Raw genomic sequence first — 24,320 nt, forward strand, 5'->3', positions numbered from 1 at the left:
GCAACATCCCAGCTGAAGAATTTTGGGAAATTTCTTGGCCAGGTGAATAACCACTAGCTTCTCAAAGAAGAATGGGCAATGTGCTTTATAGTTATATTGTCATCTCGTCTGATGACGCACCTTTACTTCCAGAAAAAGGTACATATTTATAATTTCCAAAACCTGATAGGATAAATGTGATCACTGAATAAAGCTGTTTATCTTTGTTACAGCTAGAAGAGTTGGGCGTTAATAACATTGACCGTGCGAGTCGATAAGCATCAGTTTTCAATGCCGAGAGAGCTCAGTGGGGATGAACCAGCGAACTTCTGCTTTGTACTTCTGTTTTTATGTTCCTGAGTAACTTTACCAAAAGGCAAAATCTCTTGTCAAACTTTAATTCACTCTTAGTAGCCATGTTGCTCTTCAAAGTACGTGCTTTTTCTGATATTTTACAAGTATTGAAGTGAATGAAATGGGTTTGGAATGAAACTGAGCTATTGTCTACTGATGACTTAATATAAATCTTGTTATACCTCACATTCATTGCAACTGCAGACTCATTATTTTTATTAGTGTAATCGTCATATTAGTAATGGAAATGCAGAATTGTAAAATTGTGATTTATAAACTGAGGAGTGTTTCAGCAGTAATATGGAGATTCAGGCGGAATATAGGAAGCAAATTATTTTCAGTGACCTCCAGCCAGAATATGGGAACTCAAGGATTTGAGGTTTTCACGGCTGTAAGTCTGAAGATGGCCGTCTTCCCGAGTTGTTGCACCGTGTAGTCTGGTAGAAGTTTGCCGACGTTTCAGAGGTCCTTGCTGCTTCCATTATAGGCAGCAAGGACTTCAGAAACGTCGGTAAACTTCTTCAGACTACACAGTGCAACAACTCGGGAAGGCGGCCTTCTTATGGGAACTCTCTCTTCATTCGTGATAATATGGCACGTCTGCGATCTCACAATATGCCGAGCAGGCAAGTTTGTATAGCGGGTATTTTGTTACTGCCAGTGCTTCCAACATAACTAATATGTCATAACTGGAATCTTTTGGTGTCTGTAATAATTGATTGCAACTACTTTGGACTTGGAATCAAATATAATTCATCAAGATAATATACAAGCTACTACAGCAAAAAAAAAAAAAATTGTTTTAGAAGGAGATTGGGGCAAAAATTAATTTACATTACAGTATTAAAGTGTAGTACTGAGTGTACTCTGAAGTATTTGTCCTTTTCACCAGACAAGTAATGTCAAATTCCAGGCATGCAAGAACAGCAGTGATTGAGTTAATGTTATTGAGGTGTAACAAGTGCATTTGATTTATATTTTGAATGGGATTGATATGGTCACCTTTACCTTTAAGAAGGTTCATTTTACTTTTAATGGATGCATGGAACGAGGTATAAGGTAAACTGTCTTCTCATATCCAATTATAAATGGCATGCAAGAGGTCTGTCAGTTAAGTAATAATAAATGTTGCCGTCTCCATGGTGATTTGGCTGCCTGCAAGCCTTGTTTTGTGTGTCATTGGGCTCTGTCAGACCAACTGCCACCAATAGAAATTTGGTTTATTGATTGCTCTGTAGCTCAGACTTATTTCATTGCCAAGGGTCACATTTTTTCCCCATATATTTGTGTAGTCTTCTTGAAATTGTGTATAGTAACAGACAAATAATTTTTGCTTTAATTTTACTTTATACTGCATATGTAGCACAACAGAGAGGTCTCAATCCATTGACAAGGATTTATAATTGTGTATACATGTACCAGGTCTGTATTTGTTAGTCTTTTAAGATTGGCCATTCTCCTCTTCTCAGATACAAATATTTTGCTTCATAAAGTAGTGTCAGTTTTCTTCAGTTGAGAAAGAAAAGTAACTGCCATTACGGTTAATTTTGTTTGTTATATCTAAGGTTCCTTGCTCATCCCTGCCCTGATGACTGGTGGATTGGTGACTCTCGGTATTTGCATATGAAACAGTGGTCTGAGTCACTGAAACATTTCTTGTAGATTATTTATGAGTATATTTAAAGGTGCTTTGCTTTATGTGTCATTAAATGGATGTTATTTTTATTCTGAATTATGTTACAGACCCTACAGCTTTTACAAATTAGTGTAGCCAACATAGGATATAGTAATTAGTGTAATATGTTTAATACTTTTTATTTTGAGATTGTTTTATCATTTAATATACTGCCATTTGTTGTGAACTAACAGCTGTTGTGAATTCTTCCATTACCCTCTTAAAAATGGTCAAGAGTAATAATGCAATGGAAGGACAATTGTAAGGAAAAATGAGTTATTGAAATTACTGGAAGAAGTTCCAGATTTATAGTACGGTTGAGACAATGGGTCAGTAACCACGTATTAAGGTATTCATTGTGTTTAAGTATTTACTGCAGCCATTGCGTCATTAATTGCGGTCAAATAGTTGGCACTCCTGCTGTGCAGTCAGGTTGATCTGGAGACCAGTTACATCTTTCAATCCATGATTTTTCTAAATTTCTTAAGATGAATGTGTGCATTCTGGCCAGATCTGTGCCTCAGCCGCATCCATCCACGTCCTTATCCACTTACTCATCATTATCAGCTTCCCGTTACGATCGACTGTGTAGGGGAAACATAAAAAATGGAGTGGCTTTAAGTTTCGTGCCGTTAGGTTGGTCGTGGTGGTTCCATGAAAAATGGCGTGTTGGTCGAGCGCGGGTTTCAAGCTTCGAGCTCAAAAAGTGTTTTCTGGTGTTTCTCTTACTTTCTACAGTCGCAGTTTATCACCATTGTAAATCTAAGACTTGTGATCAGCTTATCGAAATGGGTTTCCAGTGAAGACTCCAGAAAGTAAGTCATAATTAATACTAATTGCTGCAGTCAGTGTTTGTTAAAGTAGGGCAGCCAACTTCGGGTTAAGTGACATTCAAGGTTTCTATGTAGCTTCCCTATGCATAATGCTGTTCACGTTCCGTAATCTTTATAGGTAAACATAATAGTAGTTCATGAGATGATGTTATTTTACCCAGAGTCTTGGCCTAAAATTACAAATTGTAGGCATTTGGATTATATTTAATATTTTACAAGTTCACATAGGAAGACTAGTTGCATGTGCTATAAATATTTATTCCTACTCCAACATTACAAAAAGCGTGCATCTAGAGGTCAAGCCTGTTAATCTGATTTATTTATTAAGTGTAGTTTCAGACCAATCTCCCCTATATCAGCATGTTTAAGTATTCTAATCAAACGCCGCAACTGAATTTAATAAATTAACTCCACAGAGCAAAATGTTTGAGAATCTAATAGTCGCGCAGCTGGTAACATTCGTGGACTTTAATGGAACCGAAGGTGTATTTCCACTTTCTAAGAGCACTCCATTGGATTCTACACTGTGCCTGATCAATCCAGCCTACACTTCATTTTCATAACTATAAAAAAGTATTTGCAAAGTTTGCTCCCCTGAAGTTGGCTGCATATTCTATTGTGTTTTTAGTAATCCACGTTCAAGCTGTTTGAGCGTATATCGGACACGTTTAATGTAGACAATCTGTACTTCTTAAGTTCTTCCTAAAAATAAAATAAGCTGAGAAATAACAGCCTTTTTGGCAGTAGTAGTATCAGCGCGAGTGGCAGTGTTTTGTTTTTGGGACTATGTTAACGTAAGTACAGATTTTGTCTACTTTAACTTTCGTCAGATATAACCTCACAGTTTCGAACCATTAAACGTTAATCATGGCATTTATGCTGTACGGTGTAATTAATTGTTTATCAAAATATAATCGTTGATACGATAGCTTAGTCAATGGCTGGGGCCAATGATTTTAATTAGGCTTTGTCTTTATATTACAAACTATCAAATAAATACATATTCCATAGATGATAAAGTTAGCCACACTGACTAGAGTACGGAATAAATCGTAAGTACAAAGCACACATGCGCAATTTAAATATTAATTAGGTCTCACAAACGACGATGCTTAGCATAAAAATATTAAAATGTTACCCTAGAACAACGTTGCAAAGGAGCGTCTACATTTCTCTCAATATATTTATTCTAGCGTGTACAAATTTATTTTACTTTATATTACTTTTAGACGGAAAATGTCAATAAGACGTTTATTATTTTAATTAGACAACTTATACGTAAGATCAGATCTTTATACAAATCTAAATGGCTGCTTGCTTTTGTTAGGACCTGTAATATCAGGTTTTACGAGAAACCGTCCAGCGGCCTGAAGCGAGCGAAGGACTCAAGGACCCCTTGTCCTTTCAGTTTATGCGTGTTACATTTTTGGGCGTTGTGGTTGGGGTTAGAAGCTGTCGTCACGTGACGCTGTTCCTGTCTGTGAAGATGTAAGGGCTCTCTTCTGCTGGGCACAGGAAACGTGAGAAAGGTAGCTCGACGGCGTGAGGTGTCTTATTCCCTACTGGCTCCAGTAACGAATTCCAGAGCGAATTGGCAGCTGTGACAAAGGAATGTGCGTAGTCAACATTACTACAACCTATTTCTTTAACGCCCATTTTAATATTATCCCAAAGTCTGCAAGATGTCTCCTGGTAGTAGAATACGACGGATCAACACATCATGAGAACACATCTGCACCCTGAGGCACCTCTGTCTGTCCACACACGAGTTTCGGAACACCCATTTCGTTATCATCCTTTCAACTCCATCGTGAAGTAATCTTTTGAAATACAAGCTGTCCTTAAGTCGGATTCCTTGTATAGCTCAAAAGGATCTTTAGCTACGCCTGTTAAGATTGTATTTTTTGTGACAAAATTTATCGATCGTCAAGTTCAGAATTTATAAGTCGCTGCAGACTCCATCACAAACCCACTTAAAAGGCATTGCAACTAACCCATTGCGTGCGTTTTCTGGCTGAAGTGGAAACAGTCCTCGGATAGGAACGAGAAGTCGGTGACGTCTCCTCTTGGTGTCCTCTTGTTTGGTATCGTGGCCTCAGTAAGGAATCTGTGGCCAACAACGGCGAAGTCGTCCTTAGAATTATACCGACCGCTGGTTGCCTGCAAAAGCACATAACAACATCATCTCCTGGGTTTTGACGTTGCGTAATTTTGCGTATGGTTAGCAGCGTTTCAGATAGGAACATACTGCCTTCATCTTGAATGTATGTTGACTTCTGTATTGAAGATGGTACTGCAACTTTCTCCTAAACGTCGGTAACGCCCTACAAGACGATAAGAAAAGCAACCCAAATTTACTCCGCTGTGGAAACGTCGAATTTTTTTAAAAAAATATTTGCTGTTATTGGATGTAGTTATTAAATTTTGTTTATTTGAGTGGAACTTAATTCTACATGAATAAAACACTTTGGCGCTGTTTTGCAGGTGCTAGAGATTGAAGCAAGATTTGGAATACAGTGATCATAAATTATTTTACATATCCGCGTTTCAAATTTTACCTGGTACAGTGATTGGGGGGGGGGGGGGGGGGCTAAATGGGAAATGTGGTTTGTAACAAATTCTTACCAATTCCAAATCTGTTTTCTGTACGTCTCGCATTATTTGCGTGAAGTTGTCCTTCAGATGCTGCCATCGCAGTCCGAACAGACAGGGGCACTCAACGTCATTGATCAGGGCACACAGTGCTGACTTTCCTTTGAAATCCTGGATAATCCGCAGCTCTGGAATAGACGATGAACGAACATTCCCGTTTGTCTCCGCTTAAATATTCGCCGTGTTCAGAATCTAACAGATGGCAGGAAGTTAAGTTGGCTTCTAGCAGCTTTTGGCTATTCAAACAGTCGATAAGTTACGTTCGTAGTGTTAGAAATTCCAAGGCATTTTATCAGATAACTTTCACTAAAATAATACAACCTTTAGTGGTGATAATAATCTTTGCGCACTAATTATTATAGCAGGGTATTCTTAGAATAATTAATGAATTCAGATTTTCTTTAAAGGCCTTATTTGGAACTTTGACACAGACGAAAAATGAAATAAAGTATTTCTTAATTTTCACTGGGACAGACTTCTGATACTCGAGAAGAAAGTTGTTTACGTATTTAAATTCTTGAGTGCAGAGAGACGGGTGTAGATGGTTTTAAGTGATCTGGTTAATTATTTGTTGATGTAAAATCAACATCGCGCTGGCCAACCTATGAAATGTCGTGCGATCAGAAACACTAACTAGTGCCCTTAGTGGAAAGACCTCTTTATACGCAGATTTCTCCCGCCACTTCGTCTCTCGTAAGTCCAAATATTTCTCTCATGGAGCATCCTCGATCTGTTTCCCCTCCCGTAAGAGTGGAAGACTTATAAAATTGAATATCCTACGTCTTAAGCAGACGCTGTACGGACGGTCGTACTCACGAGGTGGGGCCACTAAGTTGACGATCGTCCGTGGCATGTTGTCCCTCAGGTAGTCCAAGGCCGTCGTGAGTTCTTTTTTGTGAAGCTCCGATGTGACGGAAATGTCTTTCAGGTAGCACATTTCTGAGCAGAAGTCATTACTTCCGATCATCATTGTCACCATCTGTACATAAATATGCGTTGTTGGTTACTAGGCAACGCTGATCTGCTGCAAGTCTACGCTCTAGCTCAGTGGTATTCAACCTTTTATAATTTCTCTTCAACTTTGTACCCCCCAAAGCTGTTGGTGTACAATCTACATCTAAAATAAATTAAATAAATTACATTACTGATTATTCAGTGTTTTCATAAAATAATATATTTTTTTTAAATTTCACGTACCCCCTAAGATGTCTTCGCGTACCCCAGGTTGAACACCACTGCTCTAGAAGACGACAAGAGACGAATGTTTTCTGCATAGAATTTGCGCATGGTACACGGTGTTCCATTTACAACGCTATCCCGACAACTGCGCAGAAACCCCTTGTTGCAGCTGAGACTGGATAAAATTTCATATTGAGGGTCTCCGTTGTTGTTCACCAAATATTATTGCGATGATCAAGATAAGATGGGCAGGCCATGTAGCGCGCACGGGTGAATGAGAAGTTCGTACGCTACAATTTTGTTGTTGTTGGAAGCCTGAAGGGAAAAGACGTGTCGGAAGACCAAAACGTAGATGGGAGTATAATATTAAAACTGGTCAGAGGGGAAATCGGTGTAGAAAGTTCGAGGTCTGTCTCAGGATAGGGACGGGAGGGCGGGGTCTTGTGAGCACGGTAATGAACTTTTGGGTTTCGTAAGAAGGCGGAGAATTTATTGACTAGGTGAGCGTACTGTGAACATTCTAAGGGGTGAACAACATACACTTTCTTTCTCCCTGTATGTTATTATATCCTACGATTTATGCCTCCGGCAGCCTGAAATTGACCATCGCGGATACGGAATTCAACTTGAGACTTAATATTAGTGATGTATACGAGTGTTGTGATTTATTAATTCTGAAGATTACTGTCTTCTGGGTTGTTGCGCCGCGTAGCCCGGTAAGAGTATCGACGTTTCAGAGGTCCTTGCTGCCTCCATCATCAGGACGATGAGCGCCCTGATGATGGAGGCAGCAAGCACCTGTGAAACATCGGTAAACTTCTACTAGGCTACACGGCGTAGGAACCTGGTGGCCGGCAAGGAGCGCAGTCCCTACCTTCCAGTCGTCCTTGTAGTTGACGCGCTTGTCAGAGCGCATGCGCCGAACCAGAAGTTTCGCCTGGAACGCCATATCTCTGGTTTCGGCGAGGGGCTCGGCGACATTGAACTGCGAGTTCACCTCGGATCCAAGCGAGTCCTTGAGGGAGTATCCGATCAGGGCGGGGTTGTATTCCCTCAGGATATTGGGTAACGTCAAGTATTCGCGCCATGTTGACTCTCCGCCTGCCGTCAAAACATTTCAAATCCTTGTAAGGACTTCGACAGGGCCCTCCTCCTAAAGGTTCTCCCAATCAAAATTGTGTATGCATTTTTGTTCTCTCTCCGGAGCAGATTTTATGAAAGTGGAAGTTTTTTAGTTCCTGAATAAAGATATATTTTATCGTACATCAAAATCTTAGGGGAAGAAGCTACTTGGAAGACCTAATTGTGGATGGGAGATAATATTAAAATGGGCATTGATAAAATTGGTGTGGTACGGGAAATTGTGAACACAGTAATGAACAAAATGGAGGAAAGTTCGTGTCTAGCTCCAGAACTGTGCTCCATGGAGTCTGAGCGGGTGGGCTCACCTCCGGACCACGACATCCCCCTGTTCTCGATCGCCAACTCGACCAACCCGGCCGCGGCAGTTCCGGTGCCTGCCGTCAGGCTGTCGCCCATCGCACCGACGACATCAATGTCACCCGGGCGCAGGCGGTGGACGCTGGTAGGTCGCGTGGCTGATCGCGCACCGGGCGATTCAGGCCCAGTGTCGCAGGGGAACGGAGAGTCGTCTGGCACCGGCTCTTGGAACTTGCTCTGCAAGACGTTCACTGATTCAGCTCGCAGGTGCGAAAAGATCTTATTACAATGCGAGGTCCCGGGGTTCGGCTCTGGACTTTGCGAACGGCAGCAGAATTTAAGCGAAGGAAGACGTTACAATGCGGTAATTTGAGGACTGAGAATTAAACGGAGGATATTATTAAAATGGTGATATTAATTAGCCGGAATGGTTAAGGATGTGGCCCGTTGTCCGGGTTCGGTGTTGACTCGTATTTATTTTAAAGATTCTGTACCAACTACCGTCATTGTTTGAACTGGTAAGACACAGGCTGAGGGTTGCAAGTGAGATCGTGGTCTTGTAAGTGGATAGCAACGTTTCGGATGCGTAGGACGCCTCCGTCTTCAGGGTGTTTTACTCTGAAGAAGAATGCTATAAGTTACTCCGAAACGTTGGTGTCCACCGTCATCACAATCCAGAAGACAACAAACCACAAAATTCTACTTACGTTGAAGTGCTGAGAGGTGGCCCGCAGACTGTTCGCTGCTGACATGGCCGTGGCGATACCTCGTTTAGACGCACTTCCGGTTTTCAGTAGTCCGGATGTGAAACCTCTGCGTGCGACTTGATATTGCTTATCTAACCACCGAAGCCAACTCGACTGAGTTTGCGTCTCTACCAACAGAGCCGCTGTAATCGTCAAAAGCAGCAACCGCGTGGTCCCCATATCGCATGTCAAAATCTGCAAATGTTCTTGGTTAGTAGCTGTTCCAGAGTCGATCTTCTGGGTTATGACACCAACTCTTACAAATGGTTACCAACATTTTGAAGACCGTGACCCAAATTTTCATCGCCGTGAAACATCAAATCACCGATGTTTAGCAAATAACACTTCGAATTTTGTATAATATTGGTTTGCTAAGAACCGAAAGGAAACCTGGACCACAGCGATTTTCATATAATTCGTGTTAGTTACGAAAGTGTTATGCAACAGTTTGCAAACTAATTCTAACATTTGTCGAATCGAACTTACCAACAGAAATTCTGTGTAACGAGGTTTTATTTAAAGGAGAAAAATGAAATTATATCGTAAAATATGTTGAGCATCGACTACATTACACATAATAAGTAATTTAATTTCAATGTGCAAAATTAAAATTAGTGTTTCCGCCCGGGATCGAACCGGGGACCTTCCGCGTGTTAGGCGGATGTGATAACCACTACACCACGGAAACTTGTGACTGTTCCTTTCGCCAAGGTGTTTGATACATCCCGAAGACGTCGATGTCGGTCTACTGAGTTGCAACGCCGTGTGGTCTTCCAGAATGGTACCAGCGTTTCGGAGGAACATATAACCTCTGTCTTCAGGGCTGAATGGAAAGAGTATGCTCCTCCGAGACGTTGCTGTGTATCCACAATCCAACATGGCGCAGCGTTCGGATTCCACACCCGCTTGTGTGGTCGTGATACGAAGTGGACTCACGGCATTCGTCTGTCTGTAGTGCGCATTGCATTTTGACACACAAACCGAATTCACAGCTGTAATATTCGACTGCATCTTCATTCATAAACGTTCTTAACACCGATTATTTGTCTTGTTTCCAAGTTGCGAGGTAAAACTTCGCACACACAAACAAAAGCTTCAGGACCGGTGGAAATAACAATGTTTAAGAAGACCACTGAAATCGAAAATGAATGTATCACTCCGCCAGCTGCTTCCGGTTGTCTGACAAAAGTTGCACAAACTGGATCTTCCGGGCGAAAAATAAGTGCCTCGGATTGTTGAAAAGAGAGAGAAGAAGAAGAAGACAATTTTCGTTTTGGTCAACCCTGGGGCATCGGTGGCTCAAACGCGACTGAAATGTTCTCATTAGAACGGGACGCTAACCGATTTGTCCTCGTGTTCAAAGACCTAGAGGCAGGGCTCCTTCGCGTACTTCAGCAACGAGTTTGCTGCTGAAGTTGGGGGGTTGGGCGTAGGTATGACAAACTGTGAAGAACTGATTCACTGAGCTCCTGCGAACTGCAACAAGATTCTTTGTGCGCAAAATGTAAGCAAGGCGTGAACTGAATTGAACTGGTTCGGGTTAGCATCGAGGGGTAGACTTTTGCGAACACATGGCGAACATTTGTATTGAGTAATTAAAGATTTTAGTGTTTCTGAACTCATCAGGTTAGGTTAGGTTAGTTTAGGTTAGGTTAGGTTAGGTTAGTTAGGTTAGGTTAGGTTAGTTTAGGTTAGGTTAGGTTAGGTTAGTTAGGTTAGGTTAGGTTAGGTTAGGTTAGTTTAGGTTAGGTTAGTTTAGGTTAGGTTAGGTCGTTGTGTCAGATGAAGTGTCAGGTTCTCATGGCGACGTTGCGCCTTGTAGTTTGGTGGATACTGATCGACGTTTCAGAGAAGATTACCTCACCCCGACATTGGAGACAGTAATTTCATCTTTCATGTCATGAAATATTGTAAAAAAAATATTTTTTTCCGTTGTGGTTTATAGGAATGGTCTTGTAATGGTTACTGACGTTTCGGAGGAGCTTGATCAATTGTTATTTGAAATTTTTAGTGAATAATCAGCATTGGCGAAGGGAAGTGAACAAGACGTGTGTTCGTTAAATCCCGTTTGTAAGCCTATTATAAATTTATTAACTCAGTTATAACCTTACTTTGGGAAACTGTAAGTTCGCTTAATGTAAGTAGTCTCATTGTAGGTTTATATGAACGTTATTTGAAGTCTGTCAACAGTTTCATTGAATAAGTAAATGCTTAAAATTAACATGCATTACGCTAGAAAGGAGGTGCATGCAGGAATGGAGAAACTTACATAACGAGGAGCTTCATGGATTTTTTTCTATACCTAGCGTTCTCTGGATGATTAATCGAGGTAGTGGAGCTTCGTTAGACCGAGGGGCTTTGCCATCCACGGGGCTAGTTTTCTTTCAGGGACTACGCCCCATGGGGACACAGCCCTCTGACGAACAGGAAGCTAAAAAATGATTACTTAATGGGTATTTTTCATGTATCGTATTATGTTCCCCTCCCAAGTAATGTACGTGACATTTGTCAAGCAAAAATATTTATTCAATTCTTTTAGTGTTTAAATTGCGTTTTAAGTTTGTTACTCTCAGTTCCACAACAAGATGGCGGCAATTCCAAGTTTACGGTATCATGATTCTCGTTTCCCGTCCTTGCAGTGTTGAGGGCAAGGCAAACGAGTTCAGAAGTTGGTTAGAATGTCGCACTCGCTGCAGATTCCACTCTCGGAAAGGCCTTTAATTGTTTCAAGGTGAATGGCACGCGTTTCAACCATCAGTCACTCTTAATTTTTTAATTCATCTGTTTCGCGCAATTCTCACTGTAAATAACGTTTGTTTCATTGAATGAAGTTGACCGTTATAGTTCTGCTTTTACGCGGTGCAAAGGGACGGAATAAAAATTACCACAAAATTATGAATTGTACGTGATTCAGGTTGTAGAACTTGGAAACATTTTCAGTAACATCTCATCATTATTATATTGTAATTAAATAAAATTTACAATTTTGTACAGCAGACATCTCTGTTAAAAAAAAGGTTCACATTATTTAATCTGTAAATGCGGCCTTTTTTTAAAAATAAACAAAAGGAACTTGCTTGAAATTTGTATTAAAATGCCCGACATCTTAGTATCGTTGAGTGTTAATAAGTAGAATTGCAAATTCACAGTCACATGACGGGAATAATTCCGAAATTTTGCAGGATGAAACACTTAAATTTTGAACAGAGGGTAGTTGACGCCATAATCGATATTCGAACTAGGTACACCAGAACAAAATGCAGGTAAGACTAAGTAAGCACTTTGTCACAATCACTTCTTCAGTTGCCATGTTTTCATTTGAAATTTTAGCGTTGCGCTGTGCGCGTAATGCCTTACCTTTCCTTGCTGCACAATCTCACACACGCAATCAACATTTACGCAGAAAACGCAGAAAACGCAGAAGCTCTCCTGGAAATGTCTTGTTTTGTCTGAGGCCGGTCCGGTATATCGCGTCGCCAGCAACGGAGTTCCTGACACTGGTGCTCGGTTTCGACTCATCTGCACTCAGCTCGATCGCTGTCCTTGATCTCCGCAAAAAGTGAGCGAGGGGAGGGCAGACCGGCCCAATTGCGGCAATCTTCGTATTCACCCTGCGTTGTTAATTTGAGCGACGTTAAATATTTATCTGACCGTGGGTTAGTCCGACACGAAAAAGCACCAGGATGATGGATGTTGTCTGGTAACAAATCCGCTGGGCGTTGCAACCCACAAGACCAGCAGACACATCTTCACCGCCGTGAAAACCTCGAATCTAGTACAAGGTGATCATCACCTGCGCCCTTTCATATGCAAACTCTTAAGCAATGCACAAGTAAGAACTCTCAAAGTTTCGATTTTCATTTATCAGCCTCGTTCTTGATTCTACACATAAAAACCTTAATAATTCTCACCCCAAGAACTGGACAGCGTTTGCCTGTTGAATGATTCATAGTTGAACGAGAATTAAATTTATAGAATAAATTTTTACAACGATAAATATCATTCGTTTGTTTGTTAGCTGTGCTGATCTGTCAGTCAGCACGTAACGGTTGATTTGTTGGTTGTAGATAATCTTAAGGTGCAGAGGTTATATGACGTCGAACGAGACGAGATTTGTATTCATGGGTGTTGATTGAGAGCAACTGGGTTTAATCGGTTCGTGGTCTATTTTAAATTGGGAGGTGTCGAGGAAGAACGACTGGTCACCTCACTTCAGCCAACGACTCTCAGAAGTGTTACGACTTGAAAATCCATATTGTCCTTCGACGCCTGTGTAGCGCACAGAATTTACCTCAGTCAGGTTTTATTTCGTAATTAATGATTTAGTTTTCGTTCTGGTGATGTCGGCCTTGCAATAAGTTACTTCATTAAGTGTGTTGGGACAACAAACTTGCATCACCGTGACTGTGTTTAATTTTGTTTGTTTAATTTTTATTGTCATAAGTGTTTTTGATACCAGAGTAAAAGGGTTGTCCAAAAATATCAACAGATTTGAGTCCAAGCCTGAACTGCATTGAATTTGTCGAACTGCAATCAATAACTCTGTGACGTGAGAAACGTATATTTTTTTTTATCTCCCTTCAAGAATTTAACCTTGGTTACTACTCGGCTGGTTAGAATGGCCCGCTACTATATGCCATTCTCGCTTCCAAGTGCAACATTTTTACCCTTGACACCGTTTCACAAAACCAGGTAACCTTTGCTCCATTCCTTTTCACAGACTCACCCTACATTCTCAGAATTTTCCGAAATTGTAGAACGTGTCTCCAAACTGTTTCGTAATCACTCGTCTGTCTGGCTTAGGGGTGGAGGTCAGTGTCTGGACCTCGGAAATTTTAAAATTTCACCGAGTTTTAAACTAGTCCACAATTGCGGACTATTTCCGGCAGGTTGAAGCTGCGAAAATTCCCCGAGAAAATTACGCAGGTGGGATTTGTTTTCGGACAATGGCCCGACAGCCCCCGAAGTGTCCTACGGAATATTTGACAGCTGTCATCTTGAACCCGGCCCAGACTCGGATATTTATTTTGCGTCAAATACGTGCAGTATCTGGTGCCTTGCAGCGCACAGTACGCGTAGTTTGCGTTTGTTATTCTTCTGTTTATTTAACGACGTTGTGCCTGCTGGTTAGACTGTAATGCGGTGTTTATTTTAGATTTAAAAACAACTGCTAACTGCATAGACTTTCCAATTATCGGCTGAAGAGCCTCCCCCTGTCAACAGTAATGCGTTATCACGGTGTGTAACACAAATATACTCTGTCGAAACGGTTCTAAAGTCTCTGTCCCAAGATGGATCGCTTTTTTATTCCGTGTGATTTTTTTCCATTGGTTCTCAATTATCTGACACTCGCATCGGAACGTCGCGGTCAGGCGAACGTCTCGCTACCTGACGTCACGCTCCTCTGCTTTGCCTGTGTGTCCGGGGTATGTCCCGAGAGTCCGGCGTTCAGATCCTCTGTTGCCGTGGAGGTGTCCTCAAAAGGCGAATCTTGTGAACTGATCATTTTCTCTTGGTTCGAACCCTGTACGTCCTCGTCAGAATCGTGGGCTTTGCTCGGTGATCTCGATGAGCCAGACGTCTGGACCGTTTCGTTCTCGGGCTGAGCCTCCTCGCTTATGGTAGAAACTTTCCTTTGCCGCGCGCTGTTCGTGGGGTGAGACTGACTTGGGACGAGATGACTGGATTGCGAATCGTCGTTGCTGGACGAATTCCTGGGAAACGCCGTGCTTCTCCGCGGGATCCGCGTTCCGGGCGGCCGAGCGCCTTCGTGCTGAGCTAGAATGTCGCTCACTGTGCCGATGACAATCGACGGCCGTCTGGTGTGAGGATGCGGGTCCTTCTGAGTCCCTGCATCGGCGCGTGTGGACACACTGGGCCTCGTTCCGTCGTCGGGCATGATGAAGCTCGTGGCGGTGGGACGTCGCTCACTGTAGGCCCAGGTGGGGCGGTGTTTGGGCTCGTAGTCTTTGCCTACCAGGCGATACAGGCGGGCCATGAACAGGTTGTAGGTGCGAAGCACCTGGACGTGTACCTGCGGGTTCAACAGCGAGTGACTGACGAGTGCTTTGACCGCGGAGGGAGCCGAGGTTGTGATCTGGGTCTTCGGACGCTCTGTGTTCCCATGGGGTCCAGGTCACACCTGCTACAAGACCACTAGGCAGGCCCCACAACCCAGAAGGCAATCTCAGCTCTCATGTTGCTGGGGAGGAGAGCGGGGTTGAATAGGATGAATGTGTGTGAGGGTGTGCGGTTTAATCGTCTGGGGGTGACGAAGTAATTAACTTGTCCCGTGTGGTAGGGCACGAACTTGAAGATGGATTTACGTATGTTTAAATATATAGCTATATATAGTGCGGCTGAACGCAAGATTCCACTAGTTGAGACTTTTCAGCATGAAGAATACTCACCTCTTTGTTGAGGTAACAATAGAACAGAGCAACGAAGGTGCCCTGGAGCCCGTCCATCGTGTAGAAGGCGTAGTAGTACGCCTCCTCTTGGGCGCAGTCCTTCGTGCTGGGACGGACCAGAGTCACCAGGAACTGGACACCGAACAGCGGCATTAGCAAGATGGTGGCCCGCGTCATTCGTCTGCACAATCAGAAGATCGTATTCATTCACACGCCGCGTTGCTGTCGAGTGTCGCGCGGGTCCCGGGTTCGGACCCAGAGCGACGTCTGAAACTCCTTCTATCCATCTTATTGTACTAGGCTTTTAATAGTGTCGTCTGGGGATTGTGGAACACGCTGTATATGGACATGCGTGTCTTACAGATGTCAGATAACGTGGAACGTGTTACGCCTGTCTTTTATCAAAAATTACTTGACTGTATCACGCGAGTGAAAACAATAGATCCACTTGTGGAGGAATCGGTGATAACATTTTTCATCCAATTGATGTAGTTTTTTTTACAGTAATGTGTAGTGTGAAATATTTATCGTCTTTAACGGTCTTCCACGTCTTTGGAGGACGTGAACTCGGCAGATGCAGGTCATTCGTTCGCCTGACTTCGTGGCCAGAATAACAACGATCGCCAATGATAATTACACACGGGAGGGCTCAAATTACATCGCAGCTTTCAAGACACGTAATAATTTAACGACGCGTCATCGTTTACCAACCCGCAGTTCGCAGACCATTCTGGCTCGACGCAGATTCTGATTAACGATGCACAGTACCCTACATACATTTTTTATCTAGCGATTAATTTCCGTTCTTAGTTTCCCCATAGCAACCAAAAGATTCATGTCGTCGTGTTTCATTACGAAAACACGTGGGTGGTATAACAACTCAACGCCCTCACGTGATATCAAAATAAAATGAATGCTATGGTTGGCAATTTATTTTATTTTGATATCACGCGAAAGCGTTGATATTTATATTTTGAATATATTTCAACGTCCTGCAATCAGTTGATTTGTAAGCTGATCTGTGTCTTCTAACATTTAATGCTATTAAGGGATTTCGGATTTTATGGGATAATATTAATGACTATGCGTGTATCAGTTTAGAATTTACGTCATTCTTGACAGTAAAGTTACTATTCTTAACAACACGTACATTTATAAATATCCTATAAGAACACAAAGTACCTCATAAAATGTCCACTAATGAATTAAGCTACGAATAGGCACTTGCTTTCTATACACTGCAGATAGAGAGACGAGGTACCCGCCTGCCCTCCGAAAAATCACTGTTGTCGTATTGCTCCGCCAATCAGGAATGATTCAGAACCAATGATTAATGAAGCAAGTCGCAGTGTGTGTTACTTTACCTGATATGCCCGGATTTAGCCGTGTTGACCCTCCGTAGTTTCGTCCACAGGACTCGTACAATGTCCAGCATTAACAGTGTATTAATCTGAAACGAGAGACATTCATAACAAAGAGCTTCGTTATTCTTGTTCTTAAGTGTATGAAGATTGGCTTTCGAGGTGTTCAACGCCTGAAGATGGCAACTGAAACGCGTTACGAAACGTAGGATGAATTTAAAGAAACGACGCGGCTTAAAATCTAAATCCGATTTTGAACAAAATTCTTCTTCGTGGTTTCTACTTTTCGTGTGAGCCTGTGGCTTTGGACTGATGATTAATGACTGGACTGCCGAGTAGGAAAAGAAACAAGAAATGATCTTGAAACCACAATCTAAATTTTTTCCCCTGTGAGAACCTCGGATCACATTTGGTCAGATTTCATGAATGCATGAAACTTCTGCTGAAAGTGTTTTTTGTAGTTCGTGTTAGCATCGGTAAGAAATTTGTCTTGTGTTTCGAAAAATGAAAAGTGCAATCGGACGAGACTGAGACTGCATCAGCCATTCTTAATTTTACGCACTTTTACGAACACTTAACCCCGTCGTATGTATAATTACTTTACTGGTACAATTTCTTAAGAAAATATTCAAGTGAATAGACGAGATTCTCCGTGGTATATTCTATGAAAATTTCCCTCCTGTTATTATTAAACTTTTGAGATGCGCGGCTTAAGACGATTTCTGAAGTGAGTTTTGAAAATCCTCTGGAACACCGCGAGGTGCTCTCGGGGACACAGACTTACCACAAGCATAAGGATGCGAGGCCCATCAGTAATGTACCCGTTGTTCGTGGAATCTGCCGCCCAGCAGTTGACGTCGTTGTATTCAGCCGTGATGATGGCCCAGATCGCAAATGGAAGAATGGCGAAACCTAAATAAATTTCGTCCGTTCAGTCTAGGGCCACAACTCCACGGCGCTTCTTGAGAATGTAACTGATGGGTTCATCGCCACGTTGACAGCAGCCCGTCACAGGTCCTTATTATCAGCGAGACTAACCTAAGCCTTACCTTCAAAATCAAGTTTCTTAAGATATATTTTAATATTATACTCCCATTTACGCCTAAGTCTTCGTACGAATCTCATCACCTCTGGCTTCCCAACCAAAATTATGTAAGAATTTCTTATGCACCCAGCAATCTTTATCTTTATCGAATTCATCATCGTAAGGAATATTTGGGAAAAGTACGAATTATGAAACTCTTACGTCATATCCACCCTACTGTCACTTCATCCCTCTTGGGTGCAGATATTTCCCTCAGCACCCTCTTCTCAAACACCCTCAATCCGTGTTCCTCCCTTAGTATCAGAGACCAATACAAAACAGCAGGTAAAATGATAATTTTTGCGTGTTTTAAGCTACAAAAGTCTGATCTTCGTTTACTCGGGCGAGGGGGGGGGGGGGGGGTGTCGAACGCAGGCTTTTACTGGGCGACATCTTACCGGCGGCCATCAAGTAGTAATACGTCATTTTCGGCTCTCCTCTGAATGCGGCGGCGATGAGGCGATGTAAGAATATCCCCTCCAGGAGCATGCAAGAGTAGACGGCACTGCCGGCGAGTCTGTCCATGGAGGAGATGACCCGGCACCAAACTGGGTTGGACTGCATCACTCCAATCTGCCGCACAAGAAGACACGGGTGGACCAGGTAGAAACATGCGGTTTTAATGCTTTGTGGGGTCGCGCGTGTAACAGTTGTGATGTTAAATACGATGGTTGCTATGGCAACTGCAGTGGTAATTTGGTACTGAACGGCGTGATTATTGTCTCAGTACTGAAAATAAATTACAGATGAAAATTTAGGCAGGCACCAAGATGTCCAAGCAGTTTTTAGAACCGGGTGCAAACAAAATTAAAGTCATACGAGTTTCCTGAAGAAGGAGGCAGTTTGTTGCTCCGAAACTTTGATATTTATCCAGTGCAGGAGGTCATGGCCTCTGCTGTGCTTACCCTTTCTTCGCTGATGGCGTCTAGAATGATTAGCGACTTCACAGCAATGCTGAAAGAGTTTCGGATCACAATGGACAAAATGAGGTTTCTGTGGAGTATGACCCTCGTGACCCACAGTTTTCTGAAACAAGCGAAGCAGCAGTAATGACTGCAACACTGCATGAGGCTCTAAAAGCTTCGTGTAAATAAATATTTCACATTGAGCTTGTCCTATGTTCCATATTTGACGTGCGAACTTTTGATTTCTGGTAACGAACGATTCCTAGGAACATAATGCCTTTATTTTATACCCTGACGATGGCTGCTGTATGTTCCTCCGAAACGCTGGTTCCCACCTACAAGACTACGTTGTAATCCATAAAAAATACGACCCAGAATCTTATTTTATCCATTCCAGGGTGCTAGCTGATGTTGTATAGTAATTACGACATTAAATACACTTCCTATTCTGAAATTCGTGTGTCTTTATTTTGAGTGTGGCTGCACTGTTTGGACGTCCATTACCTTCCAGAACACGAGGGGGCCTCTAAGGATCTGGGCAAGTCTTTTGTACCTTACCGGTAGCTGAAAAAGATGACAAGAGCTGGAAGTGACGTGCCAATCGAAATGAAGAGTATGATCACGTGGTATGAAGTTCTACCCCTCAGCAATACGATGTGATCGCGAGAGCACGGCACATAATCTGTGTTCTCATCCCAGTGTCCCGTTCCGTCACACTCCTTGTCGCTGTACTCTGCAACAGAATGTGACGTCGCATGAAACAGCGTTATTTTTTTTATTATGTGGGGTATGTATTTTCTTCGTAATTCAATAATATCGTAATTTCGGTTAAATTTTATTTCTTAATGGAAGAACAGTCCGCCCTGTATCCGATGCATCAACCCACTTATTGTGTTAGGTGGACGATTTCCAAAATGTCGCCCGTTTGTGACATTCGTCGAATTTCGTTTCACATTTTAAGTAGAGAATTTACGACTGCTGAAACTTACGCTGACAGGATGGTTCTTGGCCGAAGTAGATGAATTCTGGACAGGGTTTGTTCTGCGTCGTTCCAGCAGGGCTTTTGTCAAAGCAGCTCCACCCGTCCCAGTTCGCGGGACAGTAGCCCTCGCCTGTAACACAGAGATGTGACCCTCACAGCCTCTGAAGCAGTACATCTGTAAAGACGGCCTTAAATACGTCGCCCCTGTTTGTATTTTGGGCGCAGTCCCTGGAGGAAGGTTCTGACACAGATTTCAGGTTCTCACTGCGACGACTATGAAGATAGCCATCTTCTGGGATGTTACAGTGTGTAGCTCCCCTGAAACGTCGGTTAATCAATCAGACTACACTGTGTGATATCCCAGGAGGCATCCATCTTGATTCTAGAATGTCTCCTTAAAATAGGCCACAACAGATTCCTTCTAAATTTATCATTCACAGTCTCTCAATTTCTCGACGTTGTTTATTAACGCAGTCGAAGAGTCGTCATTAATCGAACGCAGAAACGATTAATCCCCCCCCCCCCTCAGAAACAGGCCGACACTTTTCGTGAAACACAAAACAACAGGAGTGAGGTAGACCTCGAGGCCGATGTCAGTTGACTCGTAGTACAGGCTGCTGCTATCAGATGGCAATACAGACAACAACGACGACTGTTTGTTGTATCTGGAAGTTGGCAACAAAATTGAAATTAGATTACAATTACGTGAGATTTCAGTTTCTCAAGGCGACGAGTATGAAGATCGCCATCTTCTGGGTTGTTGCGACCTGTGTTGTGGTAGACGTTTGCCGAAGGTTCAGATTTCCTTGCTGCCTCCATCATCAGGGCGATGATGGAAGCAGAAATGACCTCTTAAACGTCGGTAAACTTCTGGGGGACATCACGGGGCAACAGCCCAGAAGACGCAGTTTGTATATTGTAAAGTCGTCCTTTCTTTTAAGCTACGCGCCGTGAAAATGTATAGAGACGTGGGGTAAAGCCAGACGGATCGTCTGCCTCGTCACAGTATGAAGGTATTCGGTCAGCCTCACGCTGCGGCCGTACCTGGGTACACATCTTCTCTGTTCATGTTGTCACAGCAGCTGATGGCCGCGTGGCAACACCTCATCCACTTGCTGATGCCGTCAGTTGATTGAAAGTCGTTTGCCAGAATCTGCACGATCTTGGGGTTCGTGTAGTCGTACGGCAACAGCGTCAGATCTGGAAGCTGGAAAAATTCTGTGTAGCGAATCGCAGGCGAAACAGTGCGTCAAATAGAGAGCGCAGTTCACAGTGAGCCGACGGTAGTTTCAAACGGCGCTTAATTACAGCGGACATTTTGTCTCTGCGTGTGTTTGCGGGCAGATTATAATTATTGCGGATGAAATGTACCAGGAAAGGCAGGCGTGGTTACGTCAATTCGGAAGGTACGTACTTCGAATCTTGGTTTTGGGAAACGGCAATAGACTGCAGACTGAAGATTTGCGTAATGTTCTCAGTTTTTACAGTTCAGTGATTCTCAAACCGTGGTTCGCAATCTGCTTGCGTGTGTATTAATTATTAGGTTCTTCAACGACGCCCCCGAACATCTGGTGGTTCTACGCGGGCCAGTTAATTTATTTCGGAAGTAAATTGTCGCGAGTGCCTACGCGCCTTTTTTCTCGAGGCATTGTGCCAGGCGCGTGGCCGACGCGATTGGTCTGCGGGCGGTGGGGCGACACGACACGCGAGCCGAATTTTGACAAGTTTATTCGACGAGGGGGTTTCTAAAATAAAAGATTATCTTCTTCCCAGAATTCTCTGCGCGTAGCTGAGATTTTGTGTCTTCTGGGTTGTTCTGGTATAAGTTTACGGACGTTTCAGAGGTCCTTGCTGTCCCCATCATCACGGCGATGAGTAAGCCTCGTGAGTGGGAAACGTCGGATGATGGAGGTAGCAAGGACCTCCGAAACGTCGGTAAACTTTTGTATCAGACTTCAGACTCACCGCCTTGAAAATCTCGAATTCTAATATTATTCAGCGATGAGTGTAATTATTATGCGGTAAGTCGACAGTCGTAACAAGTGGATTTAATTCAAGATTTGCACTGTAGTGCCAGCAGGCGATGATAACTCACTCGGAAACACGGGAACAGGGTGTTATCTGATGTGATGCAGGTTGTCATCCTGATAGTTCTGTTGGGCTTGAAGAAGGCAGAGTTCATGTACATGTAGCAGTAACAGCTCGACACATGTGGGAACATGGCCTTGTCGTAATTCGTGCCTCGCACGTTACACACTTCGCCGTCCTCAGCTGCCGTCCCCATACAGGGGTCGGTAGCTCGTGGCGTCCCTTGAAGAACCCTCCATGTCAGGGCCGCCGCATCCTCCGAGAATGCGTGACCAAGTCCCTGAAAACAGAATTCGGAAATTAACCGTCCCTCGTAACAAAGTCCGAAGACGGTATTAGAGCCATCTCCCGAAACGTCGTGGCACCATGTGTGCCTCATCAATGCCACTAAAATGTAAGTTACTGTGTATTTATGAAGCCGGTGCACTTTTTTAGTGCCAACAGAAACGAACGGCTCGGACAGATAAAAATTACCAGAAACTGTCACTTGTAAACAGTAATTAAAGTGAGGCTAATTAAAACAATATCTGGCCTGAGCAGTCTTCGCTGTGCTCTCCCCCAGCCAAGTCAGCAGTCGGTATTGCAGAAGGCTTTATTCGCTCCCACAAACAGAATACACGGCGAAGCATCTCGGATGAAAGCTTTCGTCGCGAGATCTGATGTTTTCACGGCGGCGAGCCCGAAGATGGGCCGTCTTCTGGACTGTAGCGCCGTGTGGTCTGGTAGAAGTTTACAGACGTTTCGGAGGTACGTGTACGTAGTAGGCTACTTACAGGGTAGAGATGTAGCAGGGTAACAACGAACAGGAGAACTGATCTTGCCAATTTCATGCCGACGTACAAGAGAACTCGCACGGCGCGGCGGTTGGACCGATTGAAACTGAACATCGAACGCATTAAAATCTTATCGATTTCTTAATCTTCTGGCTATGGTCTTGTTAGTGATAGGTAGCCTCAAATACTGATTACCTCTTATCAGTTTTTGCCACAGACAAATGAACGGATGAGGAGCTTGAAATTGTATGACGTCTTTACAGTTCATGTTGGAAAATAACACAGCTTTGTGTTTAGGTGACTTAAGGCATGGGAACTTGTCCTCCTGACCGAGATTTGAAGCCGGGATCCTTACGAATGCGAAGCAGACGTCGCAGAATCTCGGCCCCGACGTCTGGGCATCAAGGACACATTATAAAGACTGCCACAAATTACACCTGTCAGTGCTGGATCGTGCGTGAGATCCTCGCCTTGGCTCGTTGCTTAATTCGCTTGCCCGTCTTACGGTCTGCGTCCATTTGTGAAGGGAGCGACACGGAAAGACGTCGCGGCTGCAGCCTGAAAGCCGGTTTCGGATGCCGGTAGACCCTGCACTGGGAAATGTGAATTATCTGCTGATATTTACGCGATTAAAACTCGCAGGTGCTTCGAGCCAAATGTCGCGGTCGACGATGGATACTTCTTCTTGTAATTGACGTTGTTCTACTTTCAAAGAAAGTGGCCTCGACTAGCAGCACGTCGTAACAGCTAAGAGAGTTTTAATATCTCACTGTTTTATGCGAACAAACATCAAAACATCAACTAATGTTTCGCGAACCGCAGTTTGCGAACTACTTGCTCTGGTCAGTGCGATCAACCAATCGGTTGATTACGATCCGTGTGGACTATGACGGTTATCTGCTTCCTTCGCAGGGCGTGCCCTGCTCTCGGTTGATACCAGGTTTTTTTGAGATAAAGGTAGAAGGACGCTGCACTGACGTTTCGGCAAATGCACCCACACAGTGACCTCTGAACTTGCAGGCTTGCCTCTTAGCTGCTGTTTTACCACGTGAAGGCGTGTGTGGCTGCCAAATTAATGTTTGAGCGAGAGTCAGGTTACAGGAATTCTTTGTTGCTTCAGTTGCTTTTTTCAGAAGTTGGTATGCCTGCCGCATTTTGTTGGTATGCCTGCCCACGAGGACCTCACGTATCACCAGCCTGTTTCTAACTTTCCTGCCAAGGAGTCTGAAGGTTGGTCGCCGTCACAAAAGCCCGCAATCTGAACTTATTACGAGCCAAACTCCCTCCAGATCACGTGTTCATGACCTGTTCTCCGAACATCCATTTTGGCATTTTTGTTACATCTATTTCTCGGTCTCGCAAGTCGACCTTTTCCATGTGATGTCGCGTGCCTTCTACCTCTGATCTTGCTACATTTTCGACAAGTTCTGTTTCAACCAGTCGCTTGTCACCTCTGAGTGCTGAGCGCAAGGTCTGAAGACCTGAATGTCGACATCACCTTTTTCTAGTCTCTCGTCACAATGTGCCTTTTGTCTGCAGTAAATGAACATCAGTGTGAATGACGGATGATTGTAGGCATAAATTTATTCATTTAATTTGTACGTCGTTTGCTCATGATTCATGGCGTATTAGAACACCCAGGGCATCGCTTGATTTCCAGGCAATGAATGGCGATGCAAAGATATTATGAAACGATATATCTCAGGAAATGTCGCTTAAATCATTAATTTTATCACACTTTATCTGTTCATTTTCCTGAAACAGGAATATGTCCACAGGTTGTCATATGTTCATGATTTATTAGCATTTGTGTAGTAATTGTCGATTGCGTCGAGCTAGTGTTTCTATAAACGTGTTTA

The 24,320-nt window shown here is 43.3% G+C and overlaps 3 protein-coding genes and 1 non-coding gene across 9 annotated transcripts in view; 1 reads left to right on the plus strand and 3 right to left on the minus strand.

Moving 5' to 3' along the window:
• The window catches only part of Glys (glycogen [starch] synthase), a 97,924-nt gene extending 95,725 nt beyond the window's left edge, over nucleotides 1–2,199 (plus strand). For all 5 annotated transcript variants that reach the window (XM_022070687.2, XM_022070686.2, XM_022070690.2 and 2 more), the window contains one exon: nucleotides 213–2,199. In XM_022070687.2, coding sequence (XP_021926379.2) covers nucleotides 213–257 — 45 coding nt within the window. In that variant the 3' untranslated portion in view covers nucleotides 258–2,199. The remainder of the gene's footprint in view (nucleotides 1–212) is intronic.
• A 1,563-nt stretch (nucleotides 2,200–3,762) lies between these two features.
• Nucleotides 3,763–12,377, minus strand: LOC110833076 (phospholipase B1, membrane-associated). 2 transcript variants are annotated; one of them, XM_022070701.2, is made up of 8 exons: nucleotides 12,216–12,377; nucleotides 8,820–9,053; nucleotides 8,121–8,349; nucleotides 7,547–7,773; nucleotides 6,310–6,472; nucleotides 5,467–5,621; nucleotides 4,836–5,001; nucleotides 3,763–4,439 (listed from the first exon to the last, which is right to left on the minus strand). In XM_022070701.2, exons 1-8 carry the CDS (start codon nucleotides 12,375–12,377, stop codon nucleotides 4,300–4,302), a joined length of 1,476 nt encoding a protein of 491 aa, XP_021926393.2. In that variant the 3' UTR covers nucleotides 3,763–4,299. The 2 variants fall into 2 exon arrangements, with proteins under 2 accessions (XP_021926393.2, XP_021926394.2); XM_022070702.2 differs by lacking the exon at nucleotides 8,820–9,053.
• Nucleotides 9,474–9,546, minus strand: TRNAV-AAC (transfer RNA valine (anticodon AAC)). Its single transcript has one exon. It is a non-coding gene; the product is annotated as a tRNA-Val (tRNA).
• Nucleotides 12,378–14,226: 1,849 nt separating the features above from the next.
• Nucleotides 14,227–22,560, minus strand: LOC110833072 (calcitonin receptor). Its single transcript, XM_022070691.2, has 11 exons — nucleotides 22,462–22,560; nucleotides 21,696–21,968; nucleotides 20,645–20,807; nucleotides 19,608–19,730; nucleotides 19,177–19,351; nucleotides 18,619–18,739; nucleotides 18,112–18,286; nucleotides 17,414–17,541; nucleotides 16,633–16,718; nucleotides 15,269–15,449; nucleotides 14,227–14,892 (listed from the first exon to the last, which is right to left on the minus strand). Exons 1-11 carry the CDS (start codon nucleotides 22,516–22,518, stop codon nucleotides 14,227–14,229), a joined length of 2,148 nt encoding a protein of 715 aa, XP_021926383.2. The 5' UTR covers nucleotides 22,519–22,560.
• Nucleotides 22,561–24,320: the final 1,760 nt, after the last annotated feature.

The sequence above is a fragment of the Zootermopsis nevadensis genome, unplaced genomic scaffold (assembly GCF_977971745.1).
Source record: "Zootermopsis nevadensis isolate Lab colony 2312 unplaced genomic scaffold, Znev_1.0 Znev_ptg000030l, whole genome shotgun sequence".
In the NCBI taxonomy this organism is placed as follows: Eukaryota; Metazoa; Arthropoda; class Insecta; order Blattodea; family Termopsidae; genus Zootermopsis; species Zootermopsis nevadensis.

Bases quoted from the DNA above. Each gene is read 5' to 3' on its own strand.
- LOC110833076 (XM_022070701.2), bottom strand. From the start codon at position 12,377: ATGAGTCGAAACCGAGCACCAGTGTCAGGAACTCCGTTGCTGGCGACG. The intron at 7,774-8,120 runs GTGAGCCCACCC...TTTTGACGGCAG, and splicing joins GGGGATGTCGTGGTCCGGAG to GCGGAGAGTCAACATGGCGC. The intron at 5,622-6,309 runs GTGAGTACGACC...CGTCTATTCCAG, and splicing joins CAACTTAGTGGCCCCACCTC to AGCTGCGGATTATCCAGGAT.
- LOC110833072 (XM_022070691.2), bottom strand. From the start codon at position 22,518: ATGAAATTGGCAAGATCAGTTCTCCTGTTCGTTGTTACCCTGCTACAT. The intron at 19,731-20,644 runs GTACGGCCGCAG...TCTGTGTTACAG, and splicing joins CAGAGAAGATGTGTACCCAG to GCGAGGGCTACTGTCCCGCG. The intron at 17,542-18,111 runs GTAAGATGTCGC...AAATTTATTTAG, and splicing joins TTACTACTTGATGGCCGCCG to GTTTCGCCATTCTTCCATTT.